Below are 27,001 nucleotides of genomic sequence, written 5' to 3'. Positions count from 1 at the left end.
ACTTTTGGCAGGAAATCATTTTGAGGCAGCTAATTTTTAAAAACAGTTTTTCGCATCACAGACGCCAATGCAAGTCCCCGACATCCAGGTAAAATCAGGTTTTGAGACAGGTTAAATTAACCCTCTCAGCTGATCCCCCTCCCCTTATGATTTTAGAAAGTGACACCAATCTCTATAGTAACGTATAGTAAATAACAATGTCGCCACGCATGACGACGCAGGTCTCTGACACCGCTCTGGACCATTGCGCTGCATCGTTCCATCGCTGCGTTTGCCTCGCAACGCGCAATGGCGTCCGATTTGTCTTCGACCGCTACGTGACCGCGATTGCTTTATAACGTGCCTAATGTTGCACAAATATTTGCTTATCGCTAGGTGCATGTTTGTTTTTTTGCATATTTGTATATCTCATGGGACTCTGGCTGCGGCTTAGTTCAACGCCCAACAAACACACAAGCAATGTGGCTACTGGACTAGAGGTTAAAACAAGCTGATTAGCTATAGAAAGACGGATGAATGGCCGGCTCCTCCCAAACTGTGATCAAAGACGAGAGGATCTCACTCAGCTGTAGGTATAAGACAGAACAGATTATCTCAACCGTTAGAGAAGGGAGATTTCTTTCAATTGCTGGTCGGGGGGAAGCAGCGGGAGAAGAGATAAAGAGATGAATGTAGAACAAAAGGGCAGGGGAGAGAAAGCTAAAAGAGAGGGGGAGGGAGAGACAGAGACAGAGACAGAGACAGAGACAGAGACAGAGAGAGCCAGAGAGGGAAGAGAGAGAGAGAGAGAGAGAGAGAGAGAGAGAGAGAGAGAGAGAGAGAGAGAGAGAGAGAGAGAGAGAGAGAGAGAGAGAGAGAGAGAGAGAGAGAGAGAGAGAGAGAGAGAGAGAGAGAGAGAGAGAAAGAGAGAGAGGAGAGATGATCGGAAGAGCTGGCGAACTAGGGGTCCTCTCCACCTCGTCTTCTGGTCAGGGGCTAAAAAGCTCGTTCGGCGCCAAGTCAGAGGCCTGCTAGTTGAAGCAGATATCGCAACTCTCAGCCACTTGTTAGACGGATAACCGGGCTGCTGCGTCGCTGGCACCTCCAGCGCAGCGCCGACTCCAGCAGGTCGACCAGCAGCCGCAGCAGCGACAGGACCGACACGCCGACCAGAAGGCCGACGTAGCCACCGACGTCACTGAGCAGCCCCAGCAGCCGATAAGGGACGCTTTCCGCCATCACCGTCAGCGGGTACCGGCCCGTCATCACCGTCACGCTGGACAGCCCCGAGCCGTTGCCCTGCCGCCGCCCCTGGAACGACATCAGGTACACTTGCTCGCGGCAGGCGCGTGGACAGCGACAGCGCGCCTCCCCTGCTTCGTCTAGGTGCATGGCGATCGATTCCCTCGTGCGGCACTCGGGCAGCGTCGGGTACCAGGCCAGCATCTGGGGGGTGCGGCAGCTGTAGCGCGCCGCGCGCCGAGAGAACAGGCACAGCGCCAGACACTGGGCGTGGTCGTAGCCGGGCAGCGAGCGGCAGGGGGCGCGACGAAGCGATTGTCGCACGTTGGCGTCGCAGGTGACGGTGATTTCGAACTTCTTCCCTGGAACCACGAACACCTTGCTGTCGCGCTCGAAGCTGGGAAAGTGGAGGTTGCTGACCATGGGCATGCGCAGGGGGTGCAAGAAGAAGTCAACCCCCGTCACCATTATGCCGTCACGCTTTAACGGCTTCGGCTTCAGCTTGATTTTGAGAAGCTTCTGACGCATGTAGGAGGGTGCGCTGCCTCGGCCTGTCCTGCGGTACATATGGCTCAGGACCTTTGCGCTCACGTTCGGTGTAAACGTGTGGCACGTGGTGTAGAGGCCATCCACGGGCCACGAGCGCCACGAGCCCATCGCCACGTGCACCGGGACGCCGTCCTTTCGCTCCTCCCCGGGGGAGCAGCCCGGATGGCAGTGTTGGACCAGCTCCTTCAGACTGCCGGTGCGGGACCAGAGCCAGTCGGTGATGCTGGTGACGTTGAGCGGCACGCGCTGAGGTCGCCCGACAGCGCACAGGGTGATGGCCGGCATCGTCAGCTGGGCCAAAGGCAGCTTGGAGAAGGACGAGGCCGTGTGCTCGGCCTGGTAGAACTCCAGCAGCTGCAGCGACTGGTGGATGGTCAGACCGACGCAGAGCAGCGCCAGGATTACGCGCAGCAGCACCGGCCAGCGGCACCAGGGAGGCGCGGTCATGCTGCTGACCTCTGGACACCGCCGTCGGGGTTAGAGCGCAGCTTTAACAGGCACAAAACAACGTCTCAGCACGGCCTCTGGAGACGGCAAACAGCGTCTCAGCACGGCCTCTGGAGACGGTTGGCCCTGGGTTCGTTGGAGGCAGTGCCGCGGTGCTGATGCTGCTGACAATGTGACTGCTGTTGCAAACGATGCTGCCGCTCCTGCTGTGGCCGCGCACGCAGCGCAGACTGCCGGCACCGGTGCCGCCAAGCTGGTCGATTCGGAGGTCCACAGCTGAGTGGTGCTCATGCCTCCTCCGTTGTCCAAGCCAATTGATTAGTTACGCCGATGGGACACTTGTCGATCTCGTCCTGTGGTGGGGTGGAGGGCTTTGCGTTGGGTGCAGGATGTGACAGCTTGTTTGCAAGTTTTAACATTGACGAAACTGATGCACTCACAATTTGATGGACGACTGCGATAACCAATGCACGAGCCGGAGGTTCATTGAAGTGTAGGGCACGTGATGCATTGCAGCATTAAGGCCTGTCCGTGCATTCCTGACATACTTTTCACGCCGCCGTCATGCATTGGCGAAGCAAGCTTCCCGTGTCTTCACAGCCAAGAGAAATGCTTCAAGGCACTGTGCCATGCAAAAAGCCGCGTTTGAGTTAAATACGTAGGAAGGTCGATGCGCCCTCTTCCCTTTTGACCTGAGTTTTCTACTCAAGCCCATGCAATGTGTTGGCCACACATGGGGCCTGTGGGGGCGCAGTGTGAGCTAGTGGAAATCCACGACAATGCTTTCGTCCGCTGAGCGTAAAGACCAAAGATGACCCAGCATTATTGGATTTTGGGCGAACTTATGGTGTCTGAATGGCTGCTTTTCCAGCAAGATATTTCTGGTCGTTCAAGGAAAAATGAAACCTTTAAAACTTCTCTTTATCAGGCCTTTGGTGGTTTTGGGTCTTGGGGTAATTTCGTGGAGAGGCTTAGACCGTGGGGTCAAGCATTTCCTCGTGAGGTGACCAAGGGCATGTGCAGGGATGCAAGAAGTCAACCTCTGTCACCAGCACGCCGTCATAGTTTTAAGACCTCAGATCAAGCTATTTTGAGAAGATTTTGACGCATGTAGGAGGGTGCGGTACCTTGGCCTGCACCCTTCTGGTAGGAGGGTGCGGTGCCTTGGCTTTTGGCCTGGTGCGGTGCCTTAGGGTATAAGAGGCAGCTCATTTCTGCCTTTTGAAGGCACCTGTCCAACCATCGCGCCTCGCGACTGGCCGTTGAATTACCGACCGACCGTTAAATTACCGACCGACCGTTAAATCACCGACCGACCGTTAAATCACCGACCGACCGTTACATTACCGAACGGCCGTTAAATTACCGACCGACCGTTACATTTCCGAACGACCGTTAAATTACCGAACGAAAGTAAAGTTACGGACCGACCGTTTAAATACCGACAGACCGCTAAATTACCGACCGACCATTAAATTACCGAGCAACCACTAGATTATCAAACGACCGTTAAGTTACCGACCGACCGCTAAGTTATCTACCGACCGTTAAATCACCGACCGGCCGTCGAATTGCGGAACGACCGTTAAATTACCGAACAACCGTTAAATTACCGAACGACCGTTAAAGTACCGAATGGCCGTTAAATTACCGAATGACCGTTAACACGCGCTCGGGCGGGGTTCAAATTGATCCCCCTCCCCCAAATCTTTCCTCAAAATGGCTTCCGAACGGCGCGGCGTAGCCCCGCCAAATTTTGCATAGCTGTAGACAATTAAATAGCGGATCGTCTGGCATCACAAATTTAGATGTACCCTGTAAGGTCACTGACCTATGGCAGGTCAAATTCGGGGCATGGCTTCAGGGAAGGCACGTTCCAGGGAATCGCTCAATCCCATCAAACAACGGAGTGTTAAACGAAGCCAGACATCTCTGAAATACTTTCTTAGGCAACACAACAATTGAATAAACAAATAGCACTGACTTAGGCTCAGGCACGAAGGTCAGACCAAGGTCAAAACCAACCTGTTTTATTACTCCCGGACTTGCTGTATGGGCTGGTTTCTGGTGCTCATTTTGAATATATTGGTAGCAGGAACTGCATTATACACCTTCCACGGACTTCTTATACGTCAGAATAGGTCACTGACCTAAAATGACCCAAAAACTCAAAATCCTAAAGTCATTTTGGTCATCATGACCTTGAAAAGGTCGAACAATGTTATTGACGTTAACTGAGCATTTCACATATTGCTTAGAATAGTTGCCTAGGTTCTAGGGGTCCTTCGAAGACCAATCTGGAATTTGACCTTGTCTGGCCTTATTGACCTGAAGGCCATAACCTAGAAACTTTCAACTTCGACCTAACTGAGTTCACGTACAGGTCAACACACCCTGTGAATTTGGTGTTTTTAGCTCTCTTAGTTCCCGAGATCTCGGGGGAGGGGGTCAAATTGACCCCCTCCAACCGAGCGAAGAGCATCCAACCGGCCACCCGGGCGCGTGTTAAAATGTCAGCTAAGGTCAATGACCTTAACTGAATGTGTGACATTTTTCTTCGAACAGCTGCCTAGGTTCTAAGGGCCCTTTGGAGACCAATCTGGAATTTGACCTTGTTCGACCTTATTTAACCCAAAGGTCATGACCAAGGTACCTCAAACTTCGACCAAAGAGAGTTCACGTACAGGTCAACACATGCTGTGAGTTTGGTGTCTCCAGCTCTCTTAGTTCCCGGGAGAACTAAAGGGGGGGTGGGGTCAAATTGACCCCTCCCCCCACCCGAGCGAAGGGTATCCAGCCGGCTACCTGGGCGCGTGTGAAATTACCGACCGATGCTTAAATTGCCGACCGACCGCTAAATTATTGCGAAATTACCAAACTCCGATCATCCAGTTTACATTATACTTCACCCCAACGAGTTCTTTACCGTGTCCGGTTGACGCGTTATGCCTGCTCTCTAAACATCCAACGGCATTGCGAAGGTGGCTACCAAAAGCCGCGTTTACAAAACGGCTAAGAAATGGTGCCACTTGCAGAAAGGCACAAGATTTTTCAAACTGACCATGCACGTTAACCAGAGTTGGGGCGTCTTGGATGAGATGATTTGCTTATAGAAATACACAGCATAGTAGAGTTGCGGTAAGCTGATTGAATTACCTGATTGACCGGGGGCCATACTAAGGTACTCTAGCTCGCTGAACTGGTGCTCACCGATGTCTGGATCAGACAGCCTGTCGTGCCAGTCGCAGCAATCTGGGACAATGACGGTCCCCTGCGACGTTCGGAGATCACCAATACCGCACAATTGCACTTGCTCTATGGGGTAGTTTTGACTTTCAATTCAAATCCTTTGTCACAGTGACGTCCACATGCATCTGATCTTGGTTGCATGACGTCCAGGGGAGGTCACTGACCTGAAATGGCCCAGATCAGCATTTTGCTTTGGAGAGCATGCTGCCTAGCGTAGTTCCTGACGCTTATTTTGGATTTAAATATCAAAACAATCTCGAAGAGTTTTTGTCATCATGACCTTCCGAAGGTGCCATAGAGCTACTGACCTGATCTGAACACCAGTGAACTATCGTTTCGGCAGGCTATCTAGGCTAAAGCTGGTCATGTGAGGTCTAGGGGCACTTGGGAGCCCGATCTGGAGCTTGACCTTATATGGCCTTATTTGAACCGAAGGCCATGATATAAGGACCTTAAAATTTGACAAAATTGAGTTTGCGTTAAACGCTTTCTGCCCTGTGAATTTAGTGTTTTCAGCGCTGTTACCTTTTACATCTTAGGGTACCAAATTAATCCCGCCCGCACCTCCAAGCAGATGTAGACGTAGATTTGGACGACGTGCATTTGAACTATCTTAGGTGAGCTTGTGGCTTTTAAAGTCAATCTTGACAGCATTAAAAAAGAGCATCAAATGACTACAAATACCCACACACACCGTACCACGAGAAATTAAACGCATTTTTAGGCACGTATACTTATCGTTCCTAATATGCGTGGTAAACTTAGCAAAGATGTTTATATTCTGCATTGCGCCTTGCCGCTAGATACACCAGACTGTCACCGGGGAAGGCGTTGTACAGCGTCGCAGATCGGCAGCATAAACGCCTTCTTTCCACTCCTCCGTGACCTGAGAACGACCTTATCACCTTATTATATGACCTTCATGACCTTATCCCTACCCTGGCGTGTGTGACGGTCTCGGGTTTAGGAAAGCACTTATGACTCACGAGCCAGCGCTCCCGGCTCACCAGAACGTAGCGTCTCATCTGGGTGCGTCGCATTAATCGGGAAGACTCTGCACATGTCAAGCACCGCGTGCTGCTAATTTTTGATCGTTTCTCGAAGAAATATGAAAAGAATGTCTCGGAGAGCTTTGGATATATCTATATTTCATTCATGGTATTTTTTCGGGGTGAACAGTAGATACATCTTATGAAATGCACCATACAGCATTCATCATCACCATGCTTCGTGATCATCATCCGTTCTCATATTAATCTATCCTGATAACCATTTGCTCTCGTAATCACTTATCATCATCATCTTTTTTCATGATCATCATGATTTATTCATCGAGTGATGTGCAATGCGTTAACACACATAGCTCGTGTATGCCGTCTGCGTTCAATGTTATGTATTGTACTGGGTTGTACAATGTTGTGATGTTGGCTGCAGTTGCAATTGCGCTGTTGGCTGTTGACAATGTTGGCTGCAGCATAACACAGTTCAACACAACGCAAAACCGCACTACTAGAACTGTCTAATACACAAGCGTTTGTATTTTACGGAAGTCGCAGCATGTCACGTGGTGCTTAATAACATTTCGCCATCACTTTCAGGCAAGGTTGAGTAGTCCGGGCACCGCTAAGAGCGGGCGGAATCGGCGCATTGTCGCGTGTCGGAATAATCAGCTGCTGTTCAACGTGCGAGGGAAACTGCAATTGCACAATTTGAGTCGCTGGTAGAAAAGCGTGGTGACGTAGTTCAAAAAAGGATCTACTACAGGATCTACTAAAGCGTCGTGTAGCTGAGGCTCAGCCGCGGGACAACTCAGCGGACGGACGAACGCGCCCCGTCCGTGAATTCCAAGTGTTCGGCCTGCTTTACACACCTCAAGCTTACAGTTGAAAGGATACCGCAATGAGGCCTTCACGGAATCGCCGATGGCACTGCGTATCAATTCGAAAGCTTCTGTTGAAGTTCGAGTCGCTCGGGTGTGAAGCGTCCTTACATCATATACCGTTACACAAAGATTCAGCGTAGGCCCAAAATAGCACAGGCTATCGCCAGCAGCGTCCGCGTTCCATTTTCGGGAACCAGATTCTACTGACGCACCGCGAGCGCACAACGTCGCGACAGAATTATTATCCCAGTTAAGCGTCCACAGTGCGGATACAGTGGCCAACAGTTTCAACCACTAGCATATCTAAGGATATCATGGCATTGACTCGAGGGCCGACATCCACAAACAAGTCATAACGCGGCAACGTTAGGTTCATCACTCGGTACATCGGCAACAGTTCCGAAAATTGGACACGCTTTCAAACGAATACACATCCCATTGCTCTGCGGTCAAAGCGGGCGCCAAATCCACATTACTCGTGGCGCCCGTCATTCAAGTGACGCTAGCAGCAGTGGTGCGTGCTATATGCGTGCTACTATGGTTGGTCTTTTTCCACATGAGCCACGCCAGCTGCTGACTGTGATCGATGACTAGGGCGAGCGCCGCACGCCAGCATCGGTACTGCCTGGCCGGCTTCTGCGACCCTCATGCAAACCAACTTCATCCAAATGAATGGAGCTGTAGTCAGTAGTCAGCATGCGCTACAACAGATAGCAGGAAATTGCGGGCGCGTGGGCTGGCGATTTTCTGCGCTACAAATAAAAGCGTTATTTGTGAGGCGGACGATGCAGCTTTCCTGGCCATGCTCTTTTAACTGTTGCTGCTGTTGGATCATACTGCTGTCATCACCGAGCGCGCCCTCCTCTAGCCGCAGAGCTTCGGTGCAGGAGAGAGGGAGAGAAAGAGAGAGGGAGGAGAAGCGGGTGTCTTTGAAATGGGCCGGCACCATGACGGCTCTTGGTACGGGATCAGACAGAGGATGAGTGGCTCTAAGACAAAGCCGCCACGCGGCGGGCGGGTCGGAGCCACAGGCGGCGAACGTGACGCAGGCGCTGAACGCTGGCCATCGCGGTCCGGGTGACTCGGTGCGCACCGTCGTCTGGAGCAGCCCAGCAGGAGGACGGCTTGGAAGCCCGCCTGCCGACGGTCCCGGTCACGTGACGCGCGCCGTCGCCTGGCTCAGCTCGGCAAGAGGACGACTTGGAAGCCCGCCTGCCGACGGTCCAGCCATTGCCACGTCCGGGCGAGACAGCCTCGCTACGCGCCGAGAGCTGTCCTCGCAAGGGCTTCGAGGAATCGCGAGAGGACTGCTTCAGGGAACACCTGACTGAGCCGCGGACCGTTTGCTCGCGCGATTGTTTCCTTCTTGGAGGTCCTTTTATGTTGCTGAGAATGTTTTCCTGGTGAGCTGGTTGTTCTGGCGGTCCCTGAAAATGGAAGGGAGTAGTCTCCTCCAGAAAAGCGATGCCTGGTTTTAGTTCCGCTGTGTCGCAGGACCACTGCGTCAGGATATCAAGTTGCGCTGGTGCTCCTGCCATGCCATAAGGTGCCTCTTCCATCTGAGCCGACCTTGCTGACCACGCCACCTTGTCCATTTCGTCGCTCACCATGTACGATGCTCCTGCCGTCGTCAGTTCACATTCCTCCGAGGCGTTGACAGCCTGTTCCAGCATCTGCCTCCTCAGACCATGCACTGCCCAGACGCCAGCAGCCAGCACCATGCCCAGCACCAGCGCCGCCAGCGTCCGCGGCAGCACGAACGCCACCGGCGCGCCGCCCACCAGGCTGACGTGGACCCAGAAGAGGCCGGCCGCCGCGCCGCCGGCCAGCTGCAGACCGCTGGCGGCCAGCCAGAGCTGGAGCAGCCGGGGCCTGTCGCCCGACACGCCCATCACCAACAGCAGGTGGAGCACCGAGTTGAGCAGGCCGAGCGTGGCGCCGGCCACCAGGACCGGACGGGCGGGCTGGTAGAACAGCTGGTGGGCGCACGCCACCAGCAGCACGCAGTGGAGAACGATCAGCAGAAGGCCGGCTGCCTGGCAGGCACTGCGGAGCGTAACGCCACACAGTGGGCCGCAGCGTTCACTCGGCACTTGGCTGCTCCCCTTCAGGCGACGACGACTTGCGGATCGTACTACCTGGCTGCAGCGCTCAGGGTCATGGAAAATGTCCTGATCCTCCTTCCGCATTATAACGTTTATGCTGGTCCGCCTATGGAGAAACCGGTCCCGCGTTGCACTGGAGTCTTGTGCCGAGGGACTTTGACGCGCAGAGGGGGTGGTGTGACGGTCTGACGCGCTGACGGGGGCGGTGTGACGGTTGGCCCGGTGCGCGACGGGCTCATATCAGGCATCGCCGTCTGCCAACCGTCTGTGACCCGCCTGTCACCCGCCTGTCACCCGCCTGTCACCCACATGTCACCCGTATGCTGGACGGCTTCCGCTGCTGCCGAGGCAGCTCCGCAGTCCTGGGACACCCACCCTGGCCACGGCACCGGCTCTGGACCGACTGACCCGCTGACCTGACGTATGGACGTCGACTGTTGGCTGGGGCGAAGGTCAGACAGCCCGCACGCGCCATCAGAACGATCCACGGCTGACGCTGGACCGCCAGAGTCATTTCCAACCGACGCTTTAGCGGGGTAAATGGGGATCGTGACCGCAGCTCGAAGGCCACGAGCCCCATCGCTTCGTGCCAATCAATGTGCTACTGGTGGCGTGTTGGCAGCGCCATAAATCCTTGCTCGAATTCGCCGTTTTTTTCTAACGTAAACGGACAGCGGGAGGGCTGGCGCAAGCCCCTGCCATTTCCAAATCAAGACTGATACGGCCCCGCGAAAAAAGAGCTGTGGATTTTAGCGAGAACCCACGATTGATTACAAGTTTGTGTTTCTGGGCTAGAGATAGCTCCAACAACTCAGCTGCATTGACACCGTTACTCGAAAATAGAACTACTTCAGCAGTGCGTGTTAGTATATACGATGCACGGCATTGCGGCAACATGGAACTTATACTGGCGTGTTCCTTGTTTAACATTGAATATATCGGCATTTCATGAAGTATGCTTTGATCAAATATTGCAGCTGGTGCAAGGGTACGCACGCTTGATAAACTTGGTGGACGAGACTCAGGATACATTTACATAAAGTTTGCTGAGTAGGCAAACTTAGCCATCGGGGGGGGGGGGGGGGGGGGTAGGACCGGAAAGAGATGGACGAATTTATCTGCTCTTAATCCGTAACATATCTTGGAAGATATGCCTTGGCTACGAATTGCTATGTATCTATGTATTCTCCTATTGTATTATACACCTGCTGCCGCTTTCCCCTGATGCACAATTGTATTTTCTCGACCCATCCTCATTATTTAACAACTACCAAGTTTCCCCCAACATATGCATGCGTGTTAGCATCATTTCCTCTAGAGAGGCAAAATTCCGCGAATGCAGAGACACTTTGGATCATTTGGACAGCATCTGCTTAATGGGGAACATGCTGCAATGCGGCATGCTGGCAGGGTTGGAAAACATTAAAAAATACAATAACATAGCTTGTACTGCCCCAAACTTCGGCGAAATTTCCAAAATTTTTATTGTTCTTGCAAAAGAACAAACCGCGTCCTAGAATAAAAGTCATTCTTTGAGATACTCCCCTCCCCAGGCCGCTACTCCCTTCCACCATCGGAGGCCCCCCCCCCCTCCCTCCCTCCGGCCTGGCTGCTCCCATCCGCTCCCGGCGTCCCCCTCTTTGGCCTGGCTGCTCCCGTCCTGCTCCCGGCGTCCTCCCCCTCCCCCCCCCCCCCCCCCCCTCTTTGGCTTGGTTGCTGCCGGTCGACGGCGGCCTGCCATCCGCATGGCTGGCTGCCTGTGACCGCTTGACTGCTTTGCTGCATGCTTGCTGATAAGCACCACTATTCGCTGGCGTGTGAAGGTAGGCGTGACGGCTTATACAGAATCAATTACCAAATACCTTATCCTGACACCACACCACAGCACAATATAAAATGTTCGGGAATCGCCTGCCTGAGGCATGAATTGCTCCACCGGAGCATCCGCCTGGTCCCGTCTGATGCAACCAGATTGATCCACTTTTGAATGGAGTACGAAGGCGCAGTCTTTCTTGAGCAAGCTGCTTACATCTACGTAACATGTAAGTTTAGCATAACATCAGCATGAGCATACTGCGCTGTGCGCTGGATGGCCGCATCACGTAACGTGTAGATGAGTTACAAGCAAATGTAAATGTTTAACGCTCACCTGACGAAGCTGCTTTTATGCTCTGGCCCGGCGAGGGGCCTGGCAGACCCCTCTCCCTCTCAACCCCATCGGGGAAAGAAACGAAAGTGTTTCCGGCTGTCCAAGCTGCCCAAATTTTCCGAGGTTCTGGTTCCAGATCAATAGATGACTTTTTAGGCAACCTTAATGATCTTAAGCGGGCAGTGTCGTAAATAAGACAAAATGTTCTCACCGCTTAGCTTCCAATCTGAGCAGAGAACAAAACATAGCTGTAAGCGCCTGTGTATTCTTCGCTGACATGACATTCTGGAAACGTCAGATTCTTTGCGTGAAGGTCAACGGGTGGTCAATCAGGTCACGGAAATATCGCTACAGCTTGAATGTGCATTAGAGTGCACGATACGTATATATTATTACTGCCGGTATCTTCCATACTAAGCGAAGTAGGGTGATAGGGAAAAGAGCAAGGTATTGCTCATTGTTTAAGATATTTAATTCTACTTTTCTTTTTCGACCAATTTGTGATCCCTTCTGGTAAGCTAGATCATTGAGGTCAAGTAGACATTTTGCTGCTACGTAACGCAGATATTTGAGCTAAGATCGCAGCATAAACGTTAACGTTTAAGGTTTAACGTTAGGTAAGGTAAGGTTTAACGTCAAGCTAAACGTCTAAGGTCATGTAACTTCAGAGGGCAGCACGGACTGTGCCGAGCATTGTGGTACTCCCAATTTTTTGCTACCAAATTTTGCCGTTGACCTGGAATCGGACGGTCGGAAGGTAGGGGGTCCGGGCTCATATGATAAGCATTGCCTAGCGTAAGCTCTGCTGCCACAGATCTATTCTTTTAAAAAGGCTCGGGTTAAATCTCAGGAAAACGTGATTTCAAGTTTTGGCATTATGTAACGCGGAGATACCTTTGATTTTCCTTGACGTCCTAAGCCGGGGTGCCAATAGCGTAATGGTTAACGCGTCGGCGGTACCCACTGCGCGTCTGGAAAACAGAGGCACGGGGTTTGATTCCCCGCAGTGCCCGACCTTCCCGCCTCGGTGAGGGGCAGGCGACGCCACATAGCCTCAGCAGATGGGTGCGTTGTATAGCCCCAATGACGACAAGCCAAAGCCAAATTACCTCTGTTACATGGTAACTATAGATGTTATGGCTACGCAATGCATGACATTTGGCCCAATGTGATGAATTGTTTCAGATTACTAATATTTGAAAATCATCTGATGAATTTATTTTTCGCTGGAAGGACACGCCAAGAGTGCCAACGCTTGTCAGAGCGTGTCACATATTTCAAAAGCATAATTAAATGAAATTGTGCCAGCACACGTCAGAGCCTGTTACATATTTTTCAAAACATACTTGAATCGAATTTCCCGATGGTGCGCGAATCTCTCCACGTGAACTCACCAAACGAAGTTAAACAAAGCTTTAACTCGTGCAAGCAAACACGGACAAATTTTGTTAAAGATGGCTGCACATCAGTCTTCAATAATGTCTGTATCAAAGAAGACGTGCCGCCGGTTTTGACCCAAAGCGTAAATGGCCACATTTATCAACAGGTTTGATCCCAAAAGCAATGCCCTTCTGCCATACTAAACTTTGCTACTTTTGAGCCTCGTGTGGCAACTGTGTCATTTGTCATGGCACATTATTCGCCTTGGGTCTAGCTATATTTATTACGTGTATAGTTAGTTAGCGTCGCGTCGAAATCCGTTGTTTGCTTTAACCATGTGTTAGTCGCCAATGACTCTGAGCCCCGCGTTTGCAACCATAAACAGTTGTCATCAAAATACCGATGCAAGTGCACTGCGAGCGTGGCTTTAAGGACGGTGAAACGACGAAATCTCTTGGTACATTGGGTGCGTTCGGGCGGCAGATAATCTCGGAAATTATCCGGAGTGTTAGAGAATTGTCCGGAGTGGTGTTCGGTGCTGCCAACACGGACAATTATCTGGGATAATTTTCCGTATTGAGGGAAGATTCCGTACAATTTTCAGGGCATGGTCAGAACCGATTTGCTTCTTTTTTGTTGTTGTTGTTTTGTTTTATTTTTTGTTTTTGTTTTGCATTGTCATGACCGTTGACTGCGCATGGTGCGTGGGAGACAGATCTGTCGTTTCTCTCGGCGGAACGCGCCCATTGCGAGACTGGTCAGGGGCTCCTCGGACCCTCTTGCGTTAGACTTCTGCAGCTGTACCAGCGACAACGGCACTGAGAACATGCGAAGCCACAAGATGTCCTAGTGGAAGTCGACTGCAAGGAAAACTAGGGGAAAGAATGAGCCGTAGACTGCTGCTTTCGAAGTTGGAGCAGAAGCGAGCATTGCGGCAGTGAAGGCCTGGCGTATCACGCACATCCGGCTCATGTCAAATTATGCTTCTTCTTTTACTAGTATGCGTTTGATTTTTCGTGGCCAGGTGGCCCAACAGGTTGTGTCTATGTTATGAGTGAGACCATGAGTAATCATGTTGCGGGCAATATCAGGTAGTGGTAAATCCGTTGCGCGTAGTTATGCAGCAGCTTCGCCGCCTGGTGGAGCATTCGCAGCGCCATCTATGCCGTACCTGTACCCTGTACGTCTACCCTCACTCTGATCAAGGCTTGAACTGGTTGGAAACGGGCATCGGATAGCCAGCCAGCATGGCTTCGGAGCGACGCTTGCTCACAGCGAGTCCAAATTATTGTATACAACTGCAGTTGTTGAAGTTTGTTACGAACCAGCTCTCTGCGCGTTGTCAATTACGTCAGAAGCACGTGGTGGTCAGCAAAACACGGAATTGAAAAGCATTGCATCAGGTCACTTGGCCATCGATTGCTGTATTATCAAGATTCCCGTGTTGCGTCAATAGCAAATCCTCAACGCAAAGGCATTGCAGACGTATTGAGACCTTATGGCACCGTAAGTGTAGCAGTTACAGTGCAGCGGTATTCTTCGTGCCTGGGAAGGCAGAGGTATGGGGTTAGATTTTCCACGGAGTCCAGTCATCCTGGCAAGATGAGAGGCAGGCACCGCCATAAAGCCTCAACAGTTTAATCATAACTACTGTGTTATCTACATTCAGACTGTCACTCAAGGTGATCTGATCAGTGATTACATGAATTCAAACCGAGCAACTGTCGATTACGATGACCAGATCCTTGGGAACCAAGACATCCATGTATTTGTATTGCATGTAAGATCGTCCTTAGATGCTTTGCGCCACAACGAACAGAAAATACGCATATGTATTCGAAACTTTGTGCACAATTACAATATTCACAGACATAGCTTTTCCATATACAATTTGATATATTTAACCATATACAAATTAATACGGAATGTTGTTTGTGAACATTAAAAGCACATAGCGTTCTGAGCACCATCGAAAAACCCAAAACACTAAAGAAAATGTAAATGATTACCAATTGCATTGTGAAATATACCTCGACTTCTAACCAGGCAGTGAGTGTTATGCACGCTTTCTCTAGGACATCAGGTGCGATACAATCTTACGCGCACTTCCTAATACTCATGCATGTGTGTAAACCTTGAAAAGGAGCCTGTTCGGTCATAAAATCTTGACAAAGCATACACTTTTCAATGTGCATCTCGGTTTGTCACATCATTTTCACCGACAGTAGGTATGCTCTAGCTTACAAAATATTTCCTGTCAATGCTTCGAAACTGTTCCTTTCCCTGCGCGGCGTTGGAAGCAGGCTCACGAAAGTGGCACATTCCACCGAGATGATAAATGGTATCACGGAATTAAGAATTTTGAAAAGTGCAGGCGGCTTTGCATTGGAACTGAGGTAGCATCGTGGAAGGCGGTGTTCTGTTTTAGGGTGTTTCGCCACGATGTCATACAATTTTTCCCATGACCTCTTAAATTGGGTTTCAATGGCCTATGTCGAATATATGCGTCAGCAATGCTGTTTAACAAGGCAGCAGCCTGCCAATCATTCCAGAGGCTATCTCAATACAAAAGAAGTTATTTTTTAGTAACGAGTGCGTAACCAGTTGTTTCGTGACCTGCACCCTTCAATCCTTCGACAAAGCCACCAAAATTTGAACATACAGGCCCAGGGCAGTCACTCAAACGTCTGAAAAGTGTGTCAACAATTGTCTGAACGTATCTGAACACCTCATGCGCGAATTACGGCGCTGACAGCAGACTCTGCGAATGCAACAGCGTAGTGCTAGCGGTACAACCTCAGCTTGAAAATTGGACGGAATGTACCTTCCGCGGGGATTACTATTCACACCCTCTGGAACTGCCCTGTCGTAAAGCATGTCTCGGGCCCGTGACCAGTGCACCAGGCGCTCGACAGCAACTGACGTCCTGGGATTATACCCTATCCTTGCTGACGAAACTCATTTAGCTTTCTGGTGCAATTCCCAACGTGCAATTGCCAACTTCGCAGGCATCGCGAACTTTAGCAAATGACATGTCACTGTGTTGAATAACGAAAGGAATGTAGTTGACGTAAATCTCTCCTCATGTGTAAATCGCAGCCAGAGTTTGTCGCAGCTGCCTTTGCCCAAAATTCCTGTCAGAAAATGACGAGAGATTCGCAGACCAAGACATTCCCACCAAGTCCGGGCTCTTCAGTCGCCTCCATCGGTTGTGCCGCCTCCGTACGGGCCACAGCCCAGCTGGGGACACTCGAGAACTCACACATTCAGCTGACGGCCCTAAGCAAGGCACAAACTCGGGCAGCGGTATCCACACTCCGAGTTCAAGGACATATCAACATCACTCTCTGACCGGAACCAATGACGTCACGCCTTCGGCTGAAGTACCGAAGTCGCACGCACTTTGTCCTCACTTTGGAAAAGACCATCGTCGACCAGGAAGAACGTCGAACGGTCAGCACGCGGTTGTCATGACAACACGCCAGCCGCCGCTGAGACCGCGGGGAACGCTCTCCGTCCACAGCTCCTACGACGTCACGCTCGCGGCCACGTCGTCCCGCTGACGTCACAGCTCAGTTGACGGCGCCGATGATGCAGCACGCGAGCCGGGCCCCGGCGTGGCCGGTCGTCTTGCTGTCACTCTGACCTCCCAGACCGAGGTCGTCCTCGCCGGCGTGGATCACAATCGCCCGACCCAGGATGTTGCCGTCGCCGGCAAACTGCGGACACGGCAGCGTGGTAACGGACCGTGCGGATAAAATGTAAATGTAAACCACGGGGGTTTACGTTTACAAGCGAAATACGGATATCACGTGGCGTTAACAGACTACCCATGGTTTTCCTTTTAGCAGAAGACTGCGAACTGTAGCGAATGATGATCAAACTATTTAGGAGTGTACCCTCACCGGCAGACTGCGATGCGTGACAGGACATATACAACCGCATTATTTGAGGGTTTACCATTTATCTTCCAGTGAATCCTTTTAAAACAGACCATAGAAAATATAAATATAGCAGTTGAGTTGCTTTGAAACACGAAAAGCATCAAGAAACAGACAGAGAAAATAAATGTGCCGCCCCAGAAAGCAGCATTCTCGAGAAGGAAAACGATTCACGGGAATGGCACTACGTAAGAAACAGTGCAACGATAAACAATTGCGATCGCTCTTAGGTGCCGAACAAATGTGCGCGACAATAGCGCGAGAAAGCGTGAGGATTTACGTGCGCGCGAGTATATCACGTACTTCTGGGTGCAACTGTAACGCTGTCAAACTGGGGGGAGGGGTACGCTGGCGCCGTGCGGCACGCCGCACTCGTTGCCAGGCGGGCTCACTGAGGCGCATTGCAGCATATTGACATTGTGGAGGGGAATGGCCCAGCAGTGACATCACTGCGGCTGGCCGCTGGGGTGATAATGCAAACGAACAGTAAACACTGACTTCACTGCACACATTGATGAGTACTTCATTGCCTGTGACTAATGTGTACTAACCGCAAACTTCTCAAGCCTGTAGCGGACTGACTATTCATTTTAGCGATGGTTCGTATGCTGTCATCTCAAATGATATCTAGCGTCCTTTGCTTTGTCTACCTTGGCGTAGATTTTGGGAGCTAATTTTACGCGTTGTTTAAGCTCAACAGCATTTGATGCGCGCGCCACCAACTACCGAAATAACCAGTAAAACACCGCGCTCCGCACATCTGAACGAGGGACCCCTGTTTGCCGGCCCCTTCGTCTCCGCCAGGGGCCGGCCGTCGTCTGACCCGTATGACGCTGTCCTTGATGTTGATGTTGGCCAACTGGTTGGCGTCGGCCACGATGTTGCCGAGGTCACCCACGTGACGTTCTGCCGACGACGGGGCGCCGTGGGCTTTGCCTGCCGGCCAGGTCAAGTCAGATCAAGTCGCGTTGTTATGTGACCAAGCAGACCAGGCCATGTCAGGCCGGGCGAGATAGTTCAGGCTAAGCTAAGCAGCTTAGGCTGTGCTAGACCCCGCGTTGAAGGTTAGATAGGTCAGTCTCGGGCAATGGCAAGAGCCAAGCCGAAGCAAGTTAGGGTAGGTAAAGGAGGTAGCCGAGGTAGTTAGGGTAGGGTAGCTAACATCAACAGCTGCCGAGGCGGACCCATGCCCGTCACGTCAGCATTTGGCACGTCAGTGTAGTGAACCCCAAAATTCAGGTAGAGAATGCAAATGCGCAGAGGGCAGAAAGGTCAGATCAGGTCAACTATCATCTGGAAAAATCAAATCTCAAGTCAAACAGAGACGCAGGAAAGAAATCGCGTTTAATGTCAAGTGCGAATTGCAGGCAATAACCTAGGGGCATAGGACGACATCGCATTGCCCAAGGAATTCACGTGCCGATTATTTGAATATGGAAAATATACGTCAAAATAAATACGTCAACCGATAGGCGCTCGACTCATACACCAGTATGCTCAACGACACGCCACGTGAACCCTTCTCCCTCATCCCCCCCCCCCTCCCACCTTCCGCCTATACTACACTGTTCCGCGACGCCGTTGTCGCCGTACGCCTACGTGACCCGTGCCGGCCGGCCAGGACGGCGGCCTCTCCGGCTCACCGAGCGGGTTGAAGTGTCCCTTGGCCGCCTTGCAGCCGTTGGCCGTGCTGCCCGCCTGGTGCACGTGGAAGCCGTGCTTGCCCGGACTCAGTCCTGCGGAGAAGCACTCCACCGGTCAGCCAGGGGTCAGCCAGGGGTCAGCCAGGGGTCAGCCAGGAGTCAGCTAGGGGTCAGCTAGGGGTAAGATAAGGGTCAAAGGGTCAGTCAGGGGTCAGCTAGGGTCACCCAGGGTCAGCCAGGGGTCAGCCAAGGGTCAGCTGGGGGTCAGCTAGGGGTCAGCTAGGGGTCAGATAAGGGTCAAAGGGTCAGTCAGGGGTCAGCCAGGGTCAGCCAGGGTCAGCCAGGGATCAGCCAGGGGTCAGCTGGGGGTCAGCCAGGGGGTCAGCCAGGGGGTCAGCCAGGGGGTCAGCTTGAGACCAGGCTCGATCGCGGAGTGGACTGGTGGTACACTGAAATGCGCGGGACTTCGGCGGGATATCCAGAGACACCCCATGGCCTGTGAAAGAACTTGACATCCGTTCATCCAGGGTAGCTTGCTGGATGTGATATCGTAAGCTCAAGTAAACACAAAACAAAGGCTGCGTAGTGAGTTACTCTGCATACCTTACGCGTTTGTGTACACGTTGGATTTATATGGACTAGCTTAGATGCCGAGCTGCACGCTTCCAAGCTGGGCCTCACAGGCTGTCGGTATTTGGAAACAGCACATCCCGCGAGCTGGGAGAAATATCTAGCGTTCGTCGGTTGGAGCTATGAGGTCATGTGGGATGCGCCCGCAGAGGCTACGCCTGAGAAGCGCTGGTTGTGCGAAAGGAATGGGTCTCGTTACACATCCTGTGTGAAATCTCACCGCCCCGTAACACATCCTACCATTGGTTTTCCCTCAACGCTGTTTTGTCTTCTGAACCTCTACCTGTTATCGATCTATATCACCGTCATCATAGACTGGAGTCTATAAATCTGTCTTTCAACATCACGGCATGACGTTTTTCGCTTTGTCATATGACTAACTCGGTTTTTTCGTGAGCAGCCGGCTTTTCTAAGGATTTTGTATGTAGTATTACCTAAATCAGTGTTCTGAACTTACTGTCCATCTCACCCTGTAATATTTCAAACAATGTCGTCTACCCCAATGTCATCATTCCAATCACCATCCTCCGCCACGAAGCCATGGTTCCAGAACCTCGGCGCCACCGCGCACCGTCGCCGTGTCCCACCTGTGACAGTGCCGGTGACTGTGATGGTGCCGCCGCCCCTCCTGAAGCTTATCGTGCCTCTGACGTTGCTGTTGGCCACGGCGCCTTGCAGAATGCACTGCGCATCGGCCGGCACCGCTTTCGGCACGTTCTGTAAGAGGAGGTGCGACCTGACAATCCTCCGACCTGAACGCGAGGCCCGGGTCCCTGGAGGGACCCAGCGAGAGAGCGGACGGCTTGGCGTCCCTGGAGTGACCCAGTGAAGAGGATGGACGGCTTGGCGTCCCTGGAGAGACCCGGTGAGAGAGCGGATGCCCCTGTGGCTTGGAGTCCCTGGAGGGACTTAGTGAGGGGACGGCATTGGAGGCAATAGTTGGTGCAGCGGGCAAATGGGGCCGATCGATCAAGGTCGCTTTGAAGGAAGCGCAGCGCTACCCTGTTAGGTCACACGTATGTAACAATTCTGAGAGGAGCCACACTGTTGGTGTCTGGAGGGCCACACGTATGTGACACTCCAGAGGGGAGCACTGTTGAAGTTCCCTCGGCTGCTCCACACACTTTGTGTGGGTGATGACACTGTCGGGCTATTTACAGGACTACGTCAGGTGCAATGGGAAGGTCAGAGGTCAAAGCGTTTTGTCGATAAAAACCCGCTCCGTTGTTTTTGGCTGATATAAGTTATAACAGCTGCAGGTCTTCTAAAATATTCCCAATCTAGAACGTTATGCCGAAGAACTATGCATCATTAGGTTTTTGCGCCAAAATATCCAGAAGCTTGGGTTTTCACGATTGGACAGTTCACGAGAGCGCTCGAGAAGCGCTTCACCGGTGTCCAGAAAAAGCACAATTGTTGAAAGATAGGACTTGGTTTCTCCAGGAGATAATACCTTTCCGGAATTGCAGCCATCGATCGTAGGAAGCATCATGATGCATCTAAAGCGCTAAGAAGCGCACGTTGTGCTATATATATATATATATATATATATATATATATATATATATATATATATATACATAAGTCGCATAGGTTGTACAAGTATCTCCGCCCGACAGCCGCCAGGGAAAAGATAGCCTAAACCACCGACCCCGCGCGAGGCGAGGGAGCCGCCCGCTTCGCGGTGGTCTGATCGGTCTCTGGGAGTATTCAACAGCCCAAAGCTCGCTGTGGCTTTCTCACCCGCGCCATTATCCCTCATTATCCGATTACGGCATCCGCGAAAGACTCGGGTCCGCCTTGGTCCACTTAGTGCGACGCCGACCGACCCCATAACTTTTCCTTGGCGCACACTCTACCCACGCTCCATCATCATGTCGTCCAGTCAGGGCTGGCGGACGGCCGGCGGTTCGTGTCCGGCCGAACACACGGGACGGCGCCTCGGACTTCGGAGAGCGGTCGGTCACTGCTGCGGCATCCCCAATGAAAGGGGGAAGGGGGAGAGGCTACGTGTTTCTTTCAAACAGCATCTGCAGCCGCGGTTAGCGCAGTTCCAGGGGCGTAGGCCAGAAGCTGCCAGGCTCTATGACTGGATGGCACAAAGCTAAATAATACGCATATATGCATATATGCATATATATATATATATATATATATATATATATATATATATATATATATATATATATATATATATATATATATATATATATATGCACATACGTATGTACAATATGACATAATATAATGTGATAAGCTGGAAACGTTTTGCACCCCGTAAAGCATAAGTTATGCCACCTCTGTTTGTGCGTGGCTTTTCAAAGTTAAGGAAACTCGCTGAAAAGTGTCAGCAATTCCTCGGGAAATGGGTGCTCCGTTGGAGTCGGCTGTCACAGCGCCTCCAAGCAAAGTGACAGAGACAAATTGGTTGAAAAGACGGGATATACGCATTTGCTTCACAGAGCGTTAGTCTGCGTCGGGGTCATCATATTGCTTATCACAACGGACGGAGACGCTGGACAAAGAACAGTGAAATGAGTTTGAGATAATTTGACTGTTAAAACAGACCAGCTTGCCCGGTCAGGCTGTTGGGCCCAATAAAAGCTCATACCTTCACGGTATTAGCAACCATTTTTCGACTGTTAACGAAGCATGATGCACTTGAAGCATTAAAGAGCGCAAGATGTGCTGATGTGCAAGATGTGCTGCCATACTCGGCCAGGTGCGTGAAAGCCGTTCGAGCTGGCGTGATAACTTTGCGGCGTTGCAATGGAAGGAAAATATGACCCTTCCCGCTCGATTTACATGGTTAACGTTGTTAAATGCAGCTGAATAGATGCTCGGGTCAAAGCGGCGTCTAAATCTCGACTACTGGATATTTTAGTAGTCGAGGTTCATTTATCGTGAATCTCGATTACCCAGCGTCGCAGCGACTCGGGACTATCACAATTTGACAAACGATAGATCATCCGAGATCATAAAACCGTGATGGCAAATGTGCGCGCTCACACATACAGCCGGTCACGCGGGCTCGAGCTCGGGCGAATCAGGGATCTGGCCGTTTGGAGCGTTTGATGAAGCGAGGTCACATACTACAAACCACAGCAGATAAAACAGTAAGGCCGACGCCGCTCAGACTCTGCATTACTTGACCTCACCTATGAGCACGACCTCCTGAGGGTGTCTGGAAATATATTTTAGCTCAAGTGTTGATGCCATATCCATGGTGTTACGATAAATCTTACGTCGGTTATCGCCTCGCTCGTCTCAAATCGCGGGCATTGCGTCTGACGCGGCGTTGATAAACAGCCATTGGCACCGACCAGCGACATCCGAACACGACCAGCTCTCTCAACCTCGTGACGCCGCGACCACCAGCCCCGCCCGATGAGGCGGCGGCGCCCGGTCCCGTCACTACCGCATACGCCTGTCGACGGAAGCTGAGCAGCAGCCAGACGGCACCGACGACCAGCTGGGGAGCACACCAGGGCCGGGTGTAACGTGCCCGTGTCGTGCAACGCAGACGCAAGGGCGTACGTCCGCTGCCAGTGTGCCGCTGCGCTGTTCGCGTGCCGCTGCGCCGCTAGTGCGCCGCTGTGCTGCCAGTGCGCCGCTGTGCTGGCAGTGTGCCGCTGCGCTGCCTGTGTACTGCTGCACTGGCCAGCGGAACGCCGCTGCGCTGCCAGTGGAGCGCTGCTGCGCTGCTAGTGCGCCGCTGTGCTGCCACTGTGCCGCTGCGCTGGTCAGTGTGTCGCTATGCTGCCAGTGGAGCGCTGCTGCGTTGCTATTGCGCCGCTGTGCTGCCACTGTGCCGCTGCGCTGCCAGTGGAGCGCCGCTGCGCTGGCCAGCGGAGTGCGGTGCGGTGGCGAGCGCGCCGGCGCTGGGCCCAGCCCGCTGGTCAAGATTGATCCAGAGCTGAGCCGAGCCGGACACGGACCGAGCCCGGCTGCCTGTCGTCGGTTAGGACCACGAGCAGGGCTGTCGGCAGCGATGACTGCTCTCTCCGCCGGTGCTGCGGGCACTCCACGGCAGCACGGCCCCGTAGTCCAAAGTCAAGGTTGTCAGCACCTCGACTGTCTCCCGACCGGCTGGCTGGGCATACGTCGGGCTGCCTGCGCAGACAAAAACGGGCCGGCATCCGGACCGCCAGCGTGACAACGTGCGCCAAATGGGCGCAAGATTGCATTATCAGCGGGGTACTGAGCCGACACTGAGCCTCCGCTGTTCCGCCGTATCGCAGCGGCGCAGCGAGCCCGGCCGGCGGCGACTGCGGACTGCCGATGGCGGCAGAGGCCGGCGGCGGAGGCGTGCGGCGGGGAATGCCGATGGCGGCGGAGGCGGGCGGCGGGAATGCCGATGGCGGCGGAGGCGAGCGGCGGGGAATGCCGATGGCGGCGGAGGCCTGCAGGAGGGAATGCCGATGGCGGCATAGGCGGGCGGCGGGGACTGCCAATGACGGCAGGGGCGGGCGACGAGGACTGCCGATGGCGGTGAGGGTGGGAGACAGCGGCGGCAGCCTCTGGTCACAGCGATACTCCGAGAGTCATGTGGAGCACGACCCGTCGCGTTCAGGGGTCCTAGAGGAGCCGTACGGCGACATGCCGTCCCCACAGTACTGACCCCTGTTTCATATTCCGTGGCCTCTCTCCAGTCCATTGCGAATCCCGCACTGACAACGGCTACCACTGCCTGGTATCCAGTCCATAGAAATGCCTGGTGGGGATGCATCGGGAATCAAAAGCGCCTATAGGGTACCAAAAATCACCTTTGTAATGCTTTGTTGATCAAATCACGGGGATTCAAGAGCGTTTAAACGTTAGCGGAAGAGTTCCTTCAGGTCTCCTTTCTGTAGAGAAAAGGAATGGCTAATTTCAGAAAGTAGCCTTTAGACCTCAACAAACCAGAAACAATCAAAATGTAGCCATTTTGCCACTTTGCCATTGGCTGAACGCTTTGAACGTCAAGAAAGATGCTGAATCGATAACGTGTAATGCGTTAGAAGTTGTCACAAGGAATGAGCCACTTCCGTGACCTTCCTTGCCATAGCGCTCACGCAAAGCCCAAAACTGCAGAATACTTACGGTTTTCTGGAAAACTTCCTGCAAAAACGAGGATAAAAAATTGTCCACCAGTGTTGTAAACCGCATCTTTCTACGTTCCTGCTTAAAGCAAGAACAATTATTGGGTTGGCGTAATCCGTGTATAGGGGAAGGTCAATTAGAAAGGCCGTTACAAAAATGTTGCATACTGAGATGCGCGATGAGTTGTTCATTGCAAATAACACTAGACAGTGTAACAACAAGAAAAGCGATTTCAGTAGATATAGAGCCTTAACAGTTGCCAAGCGTAGCTGAGTCAAGCTTCTTATAACTGCTACATACAGGGCGATGACCCAACCAATCATAAGAAAGACGTTGCAAAATTCCACATCATTTCACCGCAGCGCGCTGTTTTACGCCTTGCGTTCCCGAACAAAACTCGGATGTTTACTCTGTACTGAGCGTAAAAGTCCTACTTTGAGGACGGCTTCTGCGAAGAGCCAGCAGGTTTGTGTATCCAGCAGCATGCGTGGACTCTCTCAGTCAGCAGCAGTCAGACGCTCTCACGGCCAGCCAGCCCGGTCGGCAGCAGTCAGACGCTCTCACGGCCAGCCAGCCTGGTCGGCAGCAGTCAGACGCTCTCACGGCCAGCCGGCCTGGTAGGCAGCAGTCAGACGCTTTTACGGCCAGCCAGCCTGGTCGGCAGCAGTCAGACGCTCCACGGCCAGTCAGCCTGGTCGGCAGCAGTCAGACGCTCCACGGCCAGCCAGCCCGGTCGGCAGCAGTGGGACGCTCTTACGGTCAGCCAGTCTGCATTTCAGACATGACTGCGCCAATTGCTCGCCAACTGATGTGGACATGTGAAATCTTATAAATAGCCCTCGTTCGTATTAAGAAAAATGGCCAAACAAGAAGAGGCTGGATATATATATATATATATATATATATATATATATATATATATATATATATATATATATATATATATAGCTACTCTTCACGAGCACGAGACGAGCAACATACTTCCCAGCTATTTCAATTATGTTAAGAAAGTGTATCCGAACTACGGTAGATGCATACCTTGTTCTTGGGGAATTAAATTTAATTGGCGAAATATGTGTGCGAACAAATAACGTGAGCTCCTGCCAGCTCCTATTTCACTATGAGCCCAACAGTATCTACTGAGGTTGAGGCCTGCATCGCGCCCGAATTAGGGCTGGTTTTTGTCCTGTTGCCCCTGGACGCGTCGCTGGATGCTATTTTCGATTTCACGCTGGTGTTATCACTTCTGATGCGTCTAATTTCCAGCCTCGGAAGACGTCGAGAGACTGGGTCCCCGGAGCAATTAAAAACAGTTTTGAGCCGTGTGCGATTGCGTTCAGATTAAGACTGACACTGGTCGAGGAGGACCCTCGCAACGGTGCGTCAGCATGCCGTGAGAGGCTCGCATCAGCGCGTCAGCAATGACGTGAGGGGTCCCGCATCTAGCGCGTCAGCCGCATGCCCCTGAGGGGCCCGCACCAGCGCCGTCCCACCATGCCGTGAGGGGCTCGCACCAGGCGCGCCAGCATGCCGTGAGGGCTCGCACCAGCGCCCCCGTCACCCCATGCCGTGAGGTGGCTCGCACTATCGACGTCACCCATGCCGTGAGGGGCTCGCACTTTGCACTGTCCCCATGCCGTGAGTGGCTCGCCCGCGCACTAGCACGTCACTATGCCGTGAGGGGCCGCACCAGCGCGCCAGCATGCCGTGATGGGCTCGCACCAGCGCGTCACCATGCCGGAGAGCCCCGCAGCGGCGCCGGTACGGTCCGTCGATGGGAGAGAAGACATGTGTTCACTAACTCGTGCCAGCGCTGGCAATCCACTGTCAGCAATCGATGTCTGTTCACCGTGAGGGTCTGAGGATTGGAGCGGAAAAAACAGTGAGCATGTAAGCAGGCGTCTGGTTTAACCGTTCAAGCGTTAGTTTTTATTGTGTGGTATGCATCAATGTTAATGTTCTCCGCTGAATTGCAGCCATGACATAGCTAGCTGTGGAACCTATTTTTACGCAAAATCTACTTCAGCGAATAACAAATTTGTGTTGCTCGCTTTTGACTTAAGTATATAACCGTTCGAGCCTTTTTTGCAAATGCCCAGCGTCGAAAGTTTTGCCTTCGATTATCCAGCAGAACTCCTCTTGTGATGCCGCACAACAGACCAATGTCTCTTTCATGGAACCCGATGCACATCATCGCGCACCCTTTTGTGGAAAGCCGATGACTGCACGGACCATATTAGGACAGCTCGGCGGCAAGGAGCAGGCGGGTTTCGAACCCAGACCCCCGCGTGGAAGCCGAGGACACCAACCACTCGGTCGTTACGCCCCTTACTGGGCAACTGAATATAGAAGTGGTGCAAGCAGATATCTCCTTTTAAAAGTGTAACTGAAATCATAGCCGTGCTTTTAGAATGAGCCAATAGTCTGACCGAAGAAATTCACGAAATCGGCGTTTCAACTGGAAACTATGAACCCTCCAGAATGACTTCCGTGAGAAATGTAGCTTCCATCCGGGATGACGCACCTATCTAATTACCGTCTGCGTCATTCATATTGCCATGACATTTTGAGGTATTATCTTCGAATCAATTAGCAGCTGGGCAGCAAATTAAAATGTTGCCCTAGACCTTGGTGCTATCTTTTCACTTTACTTGGATAAAGGCTGGCCCATTCTCTGCCGGCACTGGCGTGACCTTGAGCCGGGTCAGCTGGCGCACCGATAC

At 52.3% G+C, this 27,001-nt stretch overlaps 1 protein-coding gene across 2 annotated transcripts in view; it reads right to left on the bottom strand.

Annotated features, from left to right (window-relative positions):
- LOC119113965 (superoxide dismutase [Cu-Zn]) overlaps nucleotides 1-27,001 on the bottom strand; it is a 50,687-nt gene that overhangs the window by 7,508 nt on the left and 16,178 nt on the right. The window contains exons 2-5 of one of the 2 annotated variants that reach the window (XM_037238203.1): nucleotides 19,784-19,913; nucleotides 18,567-18,659; nucleotides 17,747-17,859; nucleotides 14,801-16,701 (exon numbers count right to left, since the gene is read on the bottom strand). In XM_037238203.1, the coding sequence (XP_037094098.1) occupies nucleotides 16,555-16,701; nucleotides 17,747-17,859; nucleotides 18,567-18,659; nucleotides 19,784-19,913 (483 nt within the window). In that variant the 3' untranslated portion in view covers nucleotides 14,801-16,554. Of the gene's footprint in view, nucleotides 1-14,800; nucleotides 16,702-17,746; nucleotides 17,860-18,566; nucleotides 18,660-19,783; nucleotides 19,914-27,001 lie in introns of those variants that run through there. The other variant, XM_037238204.1, reaches the window with a different exon arrangement.

Source organism: Pollicipes pollicipes, unplaced genomic scaffold, assembly GCF_011947565.3.
Source record: "Pollicipes pollicipes isolate AB1234 unplaced genomic scaffold, Ppol_2.1 Scaffold_7262;HRSCAF=8765_pilon_pilon_pilon, whole genome shotgun sequence".
NCBI lineage: Eukaryota > Metazoa > Arthropoda > Thecostraca > Pollicipedomorpha > Pollicipedidae > Pollicipes > Pollicipes pollicipes.
Note: the sequence above shows the minus strand (reverse complement) of the source record. Positions and strands in the feature narration are given on the sequence as shown.